The 12,574-nt window shown below is 31.0% G+C and overlaps 2 protein-coding genes across 2 annotated transcripts; both read right to left on the bottom strand.

The window, feature by feature from the left end:
* Positions 1-3,248: 3,248 nt before the first annotated feature.
* LOC110932081 (ATP-dependent DNA helicase PIF1-like) lies at positions 3,249-4,367 on the bottom strand. Its single transcript, XM_022175442.1, has one exon. It carries the CDS (start codon positions 4,365-4,367, stop codon positions 3,249-3,251), a length of 1,119 nt encoding a protein of 372 aa, XP_022031134.1.
* A 72-nt stretch (positions 4,368-4,439) lies between these two features.
* Positions 4,440-8,508, bottom strand: LOC110932080. Its single transcript, XM_035988190.1, has 6 exons — positions 8,256-8,508; positions 7,878-8,132; positions 7,349-7,787; positions 6,304-7,244; positions 4,995-6,215; positions 4,440-4,912 (listed from the first exon to the last, which is right to left on the bottom strand). The coding sequence occupies exons 1-6, from the start codon at positions 8,506-8,508 to the stop codon at positions 4,440-4,442; spliced, it is 3,582 nt and encodes a 1,193-aa protein (XP_035844083.1).
* Positions 8,509-12,574: the final 4,066 nt, after the last annotated feature.

Raw genomic sequence — 12,574 nt, 5'->3', positions numbered from 1 at the left:
TTTATCTTGTAATGTATAAATTTCTAACAACTTTGAACATGTATTTATAAAGACATTTTAATTTAGGAAGTTGTTTAATTTAATATGTTATATTACGATTTAAATTAACTAAATCTATATATAAAGTAAATACTAAGATGATTGTATTTATTTTTGATTTATGAATTTTATATTTACCATTTTTTTTTTAGAAAGAGATTGACTATTATGTTTTTGGAATTAATCGATGATTCTATAATTAATACATTTAACTTAGAAAGTTTAAAACTATTTTAATAATGTTTTAGTATCTTTTTAACAAATTCAAAACTTATATTAAAATCATAATAAGTCTGAAAGTGTAAATAAACATTTTTTCCGTAAAGTTAATAAATTATAATAATTAAGAAAATGTAATTAGTTGGGTTTCTTTGTACAAAATCTTTTTCCCCATATGTCTTCTCCATATACAAAGATTTCCTCCCACTTCCCAATAACCTCCATCTTTTTCATCGGTTACATCATCTTCATCTTCTTCACTTATTCGGATCATAAAGGTATGCTTCAATATCTAAAATTCTTAATTTCATTGTACTGTTCTTGTTAAGTCTTTGAAAGCATTGTTAAGTTTGAAGGTCTAATATTGGATTATGGATTTTAGTTTCTATTCATGTTTATATATAGATTTAGCACATTCGGGTGATTGTTAATGAGATTAGTTGAACGATATGTGTTATTTTGATGTATTGAATGTGATATATGATAAAAGACATGTTTAAGTTAAGTTTAAAACATTCTGATTTTGAATGTTTATTTTGTATTATACAATAGAAGATGTAATATTAGTAAGTATATGTTAGATTACCGTTATTATATATTAAATGTTTATGGTATAAGGTCTTACTTTGTAGATATGTTAAATTGTTTATATTAGGTATCATCATCTTTTTTGCATTATGATAATTGTGGAAAACATTTTATTATGTGAATATGTTGTTTAGATTATGTGCAGTACATTGATTATGTTTTTTATTCAACAGGAATACCTAATCTAATTAGTTCATGTTTGTTCAAACGCAGATAACTATGACGTCTTTTTATAAAATATTTTCCTCCGACTGTTCAGAATATCTAGTAAGATAATTAATCTTATAAGTAAATCATTTTTTACTCATTTTTTTATGTTAATCCATCTTATGTTTTTCAAGGAAATACCAAATCAATATAGCAACAGATTCCTATTGAATGCTGAACCAAACAATCAAGCCATTATAAAATGTGTGAACGGTAAGGAATTTGAAGTAATTTTGACTAAACGGGAAGATGCGTTTGTGTTCATGGATGGTTGGGAAGTGATTGTAGCCAAACTATCATTTACGGAGGGTTGTTTTCTGATGTTTAAGCAAATTGACTTGTATTCGTACTTGTTAACACCTTTTAAGAATATGCAAGACCATCCGATCTTCGGATCTAATGTTCCTTTGTTTACCTCCATGTCTACCGAGAAAACGATAAGCAATGTTGAGTACTTCTGTCAACGCTTCACAGAAGAGTCGAATGATAATTTGGTGAGTATACAAACAATATTTTTATATGGTTTTCACTAACAAATTTATGTTATTTAAACTGCATGAATATTATACGCAGATAATTCCTGCTGATTTCGTTGAAGACACAATACGTTTACCATCTATTAGCAAGTTAACATTCAAGGTCCATGTTAATTTGTGGGACAGTTTTGATGTGATGATTCAGAAAGACCGTAATCTTAAGGTGTATCTGATGTACGATTCATGGGACAATGTTGTGAATTACGTACCTATATACCCGGATTATTACGTTGTGATGAGGTACATTTTTAAACAAAATTTCCAGCTCATTGTTTATGACTTGAACGGTTGTGAGATTCTTGTGCCGAAGCGTCTATACACGCTTGCTGCTGGAAACATACCTAAACCAGGTCCTTCAAATATTGAAAGACAAGACACCGATGATGAAACCGATCATGAAAACGATGAGGAAGAATCTGATCCAGATTATAATGAATCAATGAATGATGATTCTGTTGATGTTTCTTCTATCTTAACTAACTCTGATATCGATGGAATGAATGATGAGGAAGACGTTGAAGTTTCAGATTCAGATTCTGAAGAAGATAAAAAGGGTGATCCGGACTACAATCCTATTGAGTTTGAATGGAAGTACGACAGGCGTTTTGTAAGATCAGTTGTTATTCATATTTTACATATATTGACATAATAGAAAATAGAAAAATTATTTTTGGTATTTAATTTTGCAGTGTTATACCACTCATAATCTAATATTTTGTTATAATTATTTATTGTAGCGTCTTAATGTAAATGTTGCTGAAGCATCCAGAATTGATATGACTATGGAGATGTACGTCCAGAATTTGGCTGGAGTGGACACGTTAATTTCTTTTCGTGCTGATAAACACGGTGGTGGTTTTCGCTATGAGGCTTTGGAATGGCGTAGGAAATTTACAAAACCAAATGGTATCAATCCTCCAGCTAAGTGCACGTTTGTTTACTGCCCAGTTGAAAACAAACTGATTCTGAAGAAGGTTGTCAAGTAGTTCCTTTCAAACTTTTTAAACAATATAACTAAAATTTGGGTCTCTTCCAATTTTGTTGGTTGGCTGGTCTCTATATTTCATTTTGCATCTTCATCCTATAAGGTGTTTTGAATGTATTAACATATCTTGATGTAGACCTTTATATACTTCTAAATGGGATCAAAGTAACTTTAACATCAAAATGGGTTATATATTTAATGTTTAATATATAATATTTATATCTTGCCAATGGAAATATGATTTACAATATATTTACAAACGTGTGATTTTAAGATTGTTACATCAACAAACACATTAATTTAACAACTTAAAATATTTCTAACAATTTACACATGAGTTACAACAATAATCTTATATTCTGCAATGAAAGACAAATTAAACGTATGATTGTCCAACATAAAATGAAAATACTTTAAAAACAGTACAAATTGATGGCTAGGATTATACATTTCGGGTTTCAATGAAGTATTTAAAAAATAAGTAAATCTATACGATATTATATACATATAAATAAGAAACATATGATTAATAATTACTATGAGTAAATTAAAAAATGGAAAATTAATAAAGAAATTTAAAAATTATAAAATACTACAACTAATATATAAAAATCTCGTACAATAGAAAAAGTTTTATTACAGTCATTAAAATACAAATTTACATGAAATACATATCAAAGGTGAGTGAACACTTCTTTATAAACAACATTGGTTGTTGTATTAGTAGGTTTCCCATCCTTATCTAGAATTAATATCTTCACCCCTTGTCTTGATTTAACTCTAGATAATGCCACATATAACTGGCCATGTGTGAAAACTGGTTCTTTTAAATAAAGACCAACCTTAGACAAAGACTGGCCTTGACTCTTGTTGATTGTCATCGCAAAACACACAGCAACAGGAAATTGTCGTCTTTGAAAAGCAAAAGGTATTTTTTTGTCGGATGGAATCATGCTAATTCTTGGAATGAACGTTCTAGTTCCAACATTAGCACCTGATATAATTTCACCTTCCATAACCCTCTTTCCAAGATATGTAACTTTTAACCTTGTACCATTACATAATCCATTCTGTTGGTCAATGTTCCTAAGAAGCATAATAGGAACGCCAACTTTTAGAACCAGACGATGATTTGGCAAACCAGATATCTTTAAACCATTCAAAACATCAGGTGAATACAACTCTTGTTGGAAGGAATCAATACCTTTTTCAGTTTCACATATAGTATCAGAACTTAGGTACTCTACTGGTTCACAAGGAAACAACTCTAACAATCGATCATTTATTTCATGAACGACCTCATTTTTCGGAGTCAGAATGGCTCTTTCAGAAAAATAATCTAGATCCATATATCTTTCTAAAACCGACGGATACACAAATCGAATTAAACTTTCAATGGGATCGGAAGAATCTGTAATTAGTAATTCGGAAGGTATTTCTACAATTGCAACGCCATCGTTGTCACCTCCAACTTTACCTTCCCCAATATCAAGAAGCCATTTGGCAAAATTCTCAGTCTCCACCATTGTGGATTGTGAAGCACCGATAGTCAACCTCATGTTTTTTGTTAAGGTGAGTAATTTACAATGTGACCATATGTAAGATGAACTCAAGGAAGCATTAACAATTTCTTGCCTACTTCCGTTTGGAATAACAGGAAGAATTTGCCTAAAATCACCACCAAACACAATTACTTTACCTCCAAATAAAACATCCGACTGAGAATTGCTTTTGTCAACCAAAACATCTTTAAAGGTTCGGTCTAAAGCTTCGAACGCATGCCTATGTACCATGGGTGCTTCATCCCATATAATTAGCCTAGTATGCTTAAGCAAGTAGGCTACATCACCATCAGCCCTTATGTGTCACATCGAACTCTCGTCTAAATTTATGGGAATGTGAAATCGAGAATGTGCCGTTCTACCTCTTGACATTAGCAAAGAAGCAATACCACTCGAAGCAACATTTAGAACGATCTGTTCTCTAGACCTAACGGATAAAGCTAAAGTTTTCCAGAGAAATGTCTTACCTGTTCCACCATATCCATATACAAAAAATACACCTCCTTTTCCATCTTCAACTGCTTTCATAATTTGAGTATAAATGCACATTTGTTCGTCAGTCAATGAAGATATAAGAGTATGTAGCTCACTCTGAAGCTGCGGAATATCAAAAGATAATTCTTCGTCAACCAAACGATTGTTTCCAGCAGCAAAGGAATCGTAATCAGGATAAGGAATTGTCGGCCATCGTGTCAAAGAGGAACCATTTCGAATCAGGTACTTTTCAATTTCAACCAATGTCTGATTCTTCAACCTCTCATCAGACATTACAAGTTCTGTAAAGAAAAAAAAATAAGGACTAAGATTGTGAATAAAATGTATCTGAATAATGTTATGGGTAATATATTGAAAAGAAACCTTTGTTTTTTGTTGATCTTCTTCTATTGTATAATATGTCATCGCCCAATAATTTCCATGTTTGTTCAAATACATATTCAGGTCTTGACAATGTAGTTGACAACAACAAAGTAACAAAAAGTGCACGGGTATAACGACCATCACCCGCAAAATTTGCTTCCTTAATTGCTTCAATGTACTCCATGTCATCATCTAACAAACCCATAGCATAACACGCGTCCCTGAAAGTTGGAAACACCTGACCATCAACAGTTCTAATATCTTCAAACGACTTGGGTCCTTTGACTTTGTTTAGGAGAATTCTAAGAAAATACGGTTCACCCACAGCAGGGGAAACAGAATGAATCCGTCCGATCTGTAACAGCTTTCTTTTACGTGGTTTCCATACTCTATCTGTTAACTTCCAACAGAATTTAGTAGGAAACTCAACATAGGTAAGTTTCCGTGCATTTTCATCGTTTCTGTTCATCTCAAACCACTTTAGAAAAATCGAAGAAGAAACTGATGGCTTATCCAAAACTTCTTGTATATCGTCCTCGGCACCAAATACAACATTTTGTTGACCTTCAAGATGAAAAGGAAGTCTCATGACCGGAGGAAACCTAAAGTGAACCTCATTTGCAAATATCCTCCAAGAAGCTTCACAGGCCGAAACGTACCTACAATCATAATACGCTTTGATCTCATCCTTTGTTGTTTGTTCATTTTCTGTACCGTCTCGGTTTGACACTACAAGGGAAGCTCTATCTGCGCCTTTATTAATGTACTTGAACAAATATTTAATAGAACCAGCTTGATTGCACCATTCAACATTAATGTGAGCTTGGTATCTTTTCAAAAGAACCGGACTATAAGGAACAACACTTCTGTTGTCTAATTGAACGTTGGACTTTGTAACAGTGTTTCCATTGTCTCTTCTTCTATATACAGGGAAACCGTCAGCATCAGTGGTGGTCTCAGCGTTGAATTTTTTGGGATAGTTTTTTGAACATCTACTATCAACCATACAAGGACAACTCGGATTTGCATTTCCACATGGACCATGAATCATGAAATCAGTCACAAGTGCATATAGGCTTGGATCTTCTCTCTTATCAGGTATCTCAGCAGAAATGAACTTGTCAAGATGATCAACGGACAAAATTTTGGATTCCGGTTTCAAAAAAATGCAAATGTGAGCATGAGGCAATCCACGTTTTTGAAACTCCACAGTATAAACGGCTACATTAAAAAATGATATTTAGTAAATGGTGAAAAATAAATTATAAATATTTATGGTATTATCTAAATATAAAAAGTATAATTATACCTGCACTTAATTCTCCAAATACTTTTTTGTCCTTTAGATCCTTTGTAAGTGAATCGAGCTTTATTTTAAACAATCTACACAAAATGTCTGGCCTGTCTTCAGGCTTAATTGAAGTATTTCTCAAGTATCGTTTAATCTCTGGCCACTTCGGATTACATGTAACGGTAATAAAAAAATCGGGATATCCAAACCATTTACATATAGCCATAGCATCTAAATAGTTTTGTTGCATATAGCGTGATCCGCCGGTAAAAGAAGATGGTAATAAAACACGTATACCAGTATTTGATAGATCATCTTTTCCTTCGTTTTTCAGGTTTTGAAGATTTGAATATGTTTCAGACCTTAGATGTTTCTGTTGAAAACGAATATAATTAAGCCTTTCACTCTCAATCATGGTATATGCATCTACCAAAAATTGTTGAAACAATCTCCGAGCTTTTAAAATTATAGAAAAGGCAGATGATCGATCTTGAATTCTATAAGCAAAGAATTCTCTCATTGTACACTTGGGTCGAATTTTCTTTAACGTACGTATACCATCCCTATGAGGAATGTCTATTCTATATCCATCATCACCATTAGGAAAAAGGATTGGATACTGAAGTGCTAGATATGATGGATGAAGTTCACTGATTCGTTGAAGACCTTCAGTATGAGACTCAACAACAATATCACGATGATCAATTATTTTATGTAGATCACCAACTATCAATGCAGCAACTTCTGAAGTTGAGGGCAAGTTGTAAGTACGACCGTCAAGATCTCTTTTGTAAATGAGACGAAGCTTGAAATTTTCATTAGGATTCTCATTGAAGTGGTTTCTTGCAATTCTATAACTTTTAACCAACTCATTATTATGATCCAGGAAGTCTTTTAAAAACTTTATGAGCTGAATATCTAATTGCTTTAAATGAGAATCCGACTTATTTGTAGATTCACTGAAAAAATAGAAACGCATAAGGTAAATATGTGATGGTATGTAACATCAAAATATTGGTACATTGAAAATACTAAAATACTATAAACTATGGTGTAATATTACCTGAACAACCTTTTCCGATTTGAAACTTCATTATCAGTATCGTAAATATAAAGCTGGGAGAACTTTGGATCTTTACCAGGTGCAGGTACCAAACCACCTAATGTGTGGAAATTCTGTCCACTAATACGAAATACATATGGTGCCTTACCACTGTTGATACTCGAATCTACCTTTCCACCCATTGATGTAAAGGAGAACATAGAATTGTATCGTCGGATATTCTTTAAAAAGTACTTACTTTTTTCATTAGAATTTCCAAATAGATCCTTGTATACTGAAGTAGGTTCTTTCAAATCTGGAAGCTCCACTTTGCCATAACCACAACATAAACTATAAGTTAACTTACCCAATGTAATTCGACCTTTACCACCTTCGTCAGACCATAATAATGAATGACACATCTCGCATCTAAGGATTTGATTACCGTGATCCAAATAATCTGTAAACATAACATTGATTTTCAATTATGATTTTCATAAATTAATAAAGAAATATTATTTAACTTAAATCAAAGTAACATTGTTATTACCTGTGGATACACCTTTATAAGGGTCTTCAATGGAATGTAAATTTTCATTGTCGTCATCAGAAGTAAGATCTACCATTGGAATAGGTTCGATAATACGTTTCTTAGGTAAAACCTTTTGTTTACCAGATTTAAGCTTAGTCAACGTAGAAGAAGATCGAAGAATGTTGTTACTGTTTTGTGTTACAATGTTTGAAACAATAGAAAACTGAGAACTGCTAGGCGTATGGGTTGATTGGTTATTAAAAGTAATAGCACCTGTGAATGTCATAATTAAATGTTAGTAAAACAAAATTTTGATTGTAATGCAAATCTACTTCATACATATATATATAAATAATGAGATGATATATTCTTTTAAAATATTATCAGATTACTTACCAGTTGTTATGCCACTTAAGGGTGTTGACGTTGTTAAAGATGTAAAGTTACGCACTGTCTGAAAACTATTAGATGACGAAGGAAGATTAGGATTATAATTTTCTTCGTCGGTTAACTGAGATTTGTTAACAATTTTAGAGGATCCTCTACCACTTGGTGCACTTCTTCTTTTATTTGACTTTGTTCGCCTATTATCAAGAATTGTCTTCCGCATTTTTCTTCTATGAGCAGCAAGTAATGCTGAAATGTTCATTTTATTAATTTTTTAGGTTGAAACAAACAGTTTATATATAAAATAAAAAAAATCTATATTATAAACAAATTTCAATAAAAAATCGTTACATTAAAATACGACATACCATTTGAATTACAATATAAAGGGACTGAATCATCTGTAACTAAATATATTAAAAAATAAGAATTTATCAGTATAATACAAAAACTATTAAAGAAAAAAAGCTATTTGAAGAATTCTACACTGTAAAATTTTACCATTAGTAATGTTCGACAATGGTGTCCTTCCAAGTGTACCTAAATAATTATAAAATAATAAAAGGGAATAAAAAAAATATAATAAAAGAAACAAATTAAATTAACCGTTAACGTAAAAAATAATTGTAAGAACAAAACTTACTATTAATTGATTGCGGAACTAATGTGATATCACTCAAAGGGGTATTTTCAAATCTTCTCTTATTTAACATCTCCTAAATTATATAATTGAAAAACATACAAATTATATAAATGAAAAACATACAATTTATATAATTGAAAAACATACATAAGAAATAATAAAAAAAAAGTAATCATAAAATAGCCGTTTATTATCTAACCCATCAATCAATATCTACTCCCCATAAAAAAATTCATCATTACACTATAAACATCATTTCTCTTACAAAACTAAAACACAAAAAACCGTCTTCTTCATCATCTAGGGCTTACAAAAATCAGAATTTCTATATTGGAAGATAATCAAAGGGAAAGTTACTTATACCTTCTCGGACGATTTTAAAGAAAAAGGTATGATCCTTATCATCGATATATTACTCATTCACTACTATTTGAGGAATAATAATGTGTGAAATGTATGAGTAACTTTAATTCGAATGAAGTTAGAACATAGTTACATTATGAAAGCATATATCAGTAGTATTTATAGATTGCATGTTTTGAATATCATTGATTTAGTGGGTTGGTAGAAATTTTAAGCTATCTGACTAAGAATAGGATTTTTTACATGTTTAAATAACATTGACTCTGTAATAAGTTATTAATTTTGAAAAAAATTAGATAATCCCATATGAGATTAACACAAAAAATACAATTACGGGTCGGATAACTTAATAGGAAACTAATTAGCTTTATATGTCAGTACTGGTTAATTATTAAATGTTGATAATATTATCAAGAATGATTTTTAGACAGAAAATGATACTTGTTTTGGAATATTTGTCTTTTATATGTTATACCTGTTTTAATATATATTTATAATTGAAAATCAAACAATTTGCAAAATTAAGAAAAAATTAAAATATATGAGTACATTGCAGTTTAAAAGATGGTATCATCATTTGTTCAACTGATGGAAGAACCTAAAGATCTATCATTGGTATGTGTACTTTCATCTCTAAATTGATGGATCTAAACAAAGTATGTAATATGTAATATTGACATAAGCCTATTTTTTATTGTTTCATGTAACTGTTAACCCAGCTGGTACCTGTTCAATTTGTGATAAAAAAATGGGGAAAACATTGGCAACACATGAACATAGAGGTTCATCATCAAGACGGTAGACATTGGACTGTAAGACTTAGACACATGAATAATCTACCAGTGTTAACAGATGGTTGGAGGGCTGTTGTTAACAGTCTTAATTTGTTAAAAAACATTTGGCTGCTGTTTAGAAGCTTGGGGGATAAAGAGTTGGAGGTTTATCCTTTCGTAAAGAATGTGTGTAATGAATCATTCATAACAATGAACAACTTAGCAAAGTTGGGTCTTACGGTAAGCATACTATTTCATAATTAATATATATTCAAACTTTATAAGATAATAGAATTGTCATTGTATTGTTAATAGTAATACTTATATACTAACATTAATAACTTGCAGGTAATTCCAAGTGAGTATGTTACCATGTTTTTCAAAAATCACGAGGTAAACGGCATTTACCAAGTATATGCAGCTGGTAAGTACTGGGATGTGATGGCATCCAAGATTCATGTTACATACGCTTTTACGGACGGATGGCCGAAACTGTGTGAGAGGTTGGAAATTATGGAGGGTGACACAATGATCTTTGAAAAGATTGATAATGTTGTGTTTCAATTGAGGGTATTCAGGAAAGGAATTGAAGTTGAATTGGGGTTTCACGAAAAGTCCGAAGATACTGATTTTTGTGAAATCATATCTAAAAGAACATTCCAAGAAAGTGTTTGCTATGTAAGTATTTTTTTCTTACAAAGAACATATATCACATAATTCAGGTTGGTTATATTTATGCTTATTTTTTTCCAGCAGAAGTTTGGTGAATCTGAAAGTGAACGGGAGACAAGTGGAGATTTAGTGATGAATGAGGTACTGGATTATAATTTACTGAAAGTATATAATAAAATGTTGATTAATGAAATAATATACTACTGTTGCATTAGTTTCGAATAAAAATGAAATTGAACATTCATTAATTATGAAGATGACATCTTTGTAAATGAAAATTAACAGATTTTGAGAAGGAGACAAGGAATTCTAGATTGTGAGCAAGTTACATCACCTAAAATTAATGATTCTAGCTTTGAGGTTAACGTCAAAGATGAGGTAATAAAGATTTGGTATACATAATCACAGCTTTTACAAATGGTTAAAAACGTAAATTATTTATAATTTTAATCCCTACCATTGTATATTTAATAGATTTACGAAAAAATACTATTGTTTTGTGAAGGTGATTGAATCAACATCAAAAAAAGGAAAGGAGGTTGACAAGACTCCGGAAGTGGTGACACCAAAAGTAGGAAACTATCGCCGATCATCTCACAAAAGAGAGGTAAACATTATTTTAATCACATGTATTATAACACTTTTCATTTATTGTTGAATAACATCTTTCACAATTATAAAATGCATATCATTCATAAATATAATTATATTCACAGAGTATAAACTACAATGAGAAGGTATCAAAAAGTGGAAAAGAAAAGAAAAGGAAGCTTGGTAGTGGAATTCAATCAAAGGCTGAAGTTGATACTGAAAATTATGAGTTTACTCGAAAAGGAGAAAACAGATTGGTATGGAAATTTGAAATATAATGATTAAGATAATGTAAGTAGTTAATAAGGTATTTTATAATAATAACATGTAACATTTTTTTGGTAGCGCCTTCCTGTTGAGGTTGCAAGGAGATCTGGTCTTACAGAAGAACTTCATGCATTAAAGATTCAGACTTTGGATGGAAAAATCATGTGTAATGAAGTGGAAACAGAACAAAATGGTGGCAAACCGCGTTACAAAATGGTGAAGTGGGATAAATTTATGTGTACAAACAGTTTGAAGAATGGTGACATGTTACACTTCAACTTTGTTACGTCTACACAGGTGCTCCAGTTAAAAAGTGTGGATCGAAAATAGAACAATATGTGAAAGGATGGTAGTAGTGTTATATTTTGTTGGCTTGTGGATTGTGAATGATAAGGGTTTTGGGGGGTAACCATATAATTGGTTATGAAGACAATGGTTTTAGTTTTTTGGCTACATGATTATGTAACATGTAGATGTAAATTGAAACTATTATCGGTTAGCTATAATATATATAAGTATATAAATGAATGTTAATCATCTTGTTGACGTGTTGCATCAAACTAACAAAAACGTTGATTTATGAACAACATGTAATAAACCATTGTATATTCGTTTCTGAAATAAGATAATAAGAGTGGTAAACATACCTGACGTATAATAATAAGCTGTTGGTTAGTTTCAAAGTAAATTATTCCAGACAATGAAACGGTAAACGGATGCAAACTTACTTGTTGGAAAGAATGACAAGCAAAAAACACAGATCTAAAATTGAACTGGAAAATGCAACTAAAACATTGAATAAAGAAAATGTGTGATGACAAAAAGTTATACACACTACTTCCTTCATTTATAGAAAGTCGATAGATAAATTAGGCAAATTGTTGCTAAATTGTAGCACAAAATATAAGTAAATAATTAGTTGATACTAATTCTGATTGCGTAAGTTTGTAATGATAGTTATTTGTGATCCCAAAAATTATTCACATCTTATAATTATATAATAAAACATTATATTTGTT

Source organism: Helianthus annuus, chromosome 3 (assembly GCF_002127325.2).
Source record: "Helianthus annuus cultivar XRQ/B chromosome 3, HanXRQr2.0-SUNRISE, whole genome shotgun sequence".
NCBI classification, from domain to species: domain Eukaryota; kingdom Viridiplantae; phylum Streptophyta; class Magnoliopsida; order Asterales; family Asteraceae; genus Helianthus; species Helianthus annuus.
Note: the sequence above shows the minus strand (reverse complement) of the source record. Positions and strands in the feature narration are given on the sequence as shown.

Coding starts and splice junctions, on each gene's coding strand:
- LOC110932081 (XM_022175442.1), bottom strand. CDS start 4,367: ATGGTACATAGGCATGCGTTCGAAGCTTTAGACCGAACCTTTAAAGAT.
- LOC110932080 (XM_035988190.1), bottom strand. CDS start 8,508: ATGAACATTTCAGCATTACTTGCTGCTCATAGAAGAAAAATGCGGAAG. Junction 7,788..7,877: donor TTATAAAGGTGTATCCACAG/GTAATAACAATG, acceptor TTATGTTTACAG/ATTATTTGGATCACGGTAAT. Junction 7,245..7,348: donor AATCGGAAAAGGTTGTTCAG/GTAATATTACAC, acceptor CTATTTTTTCAG/TGAATCTACAAATAAGTCGG.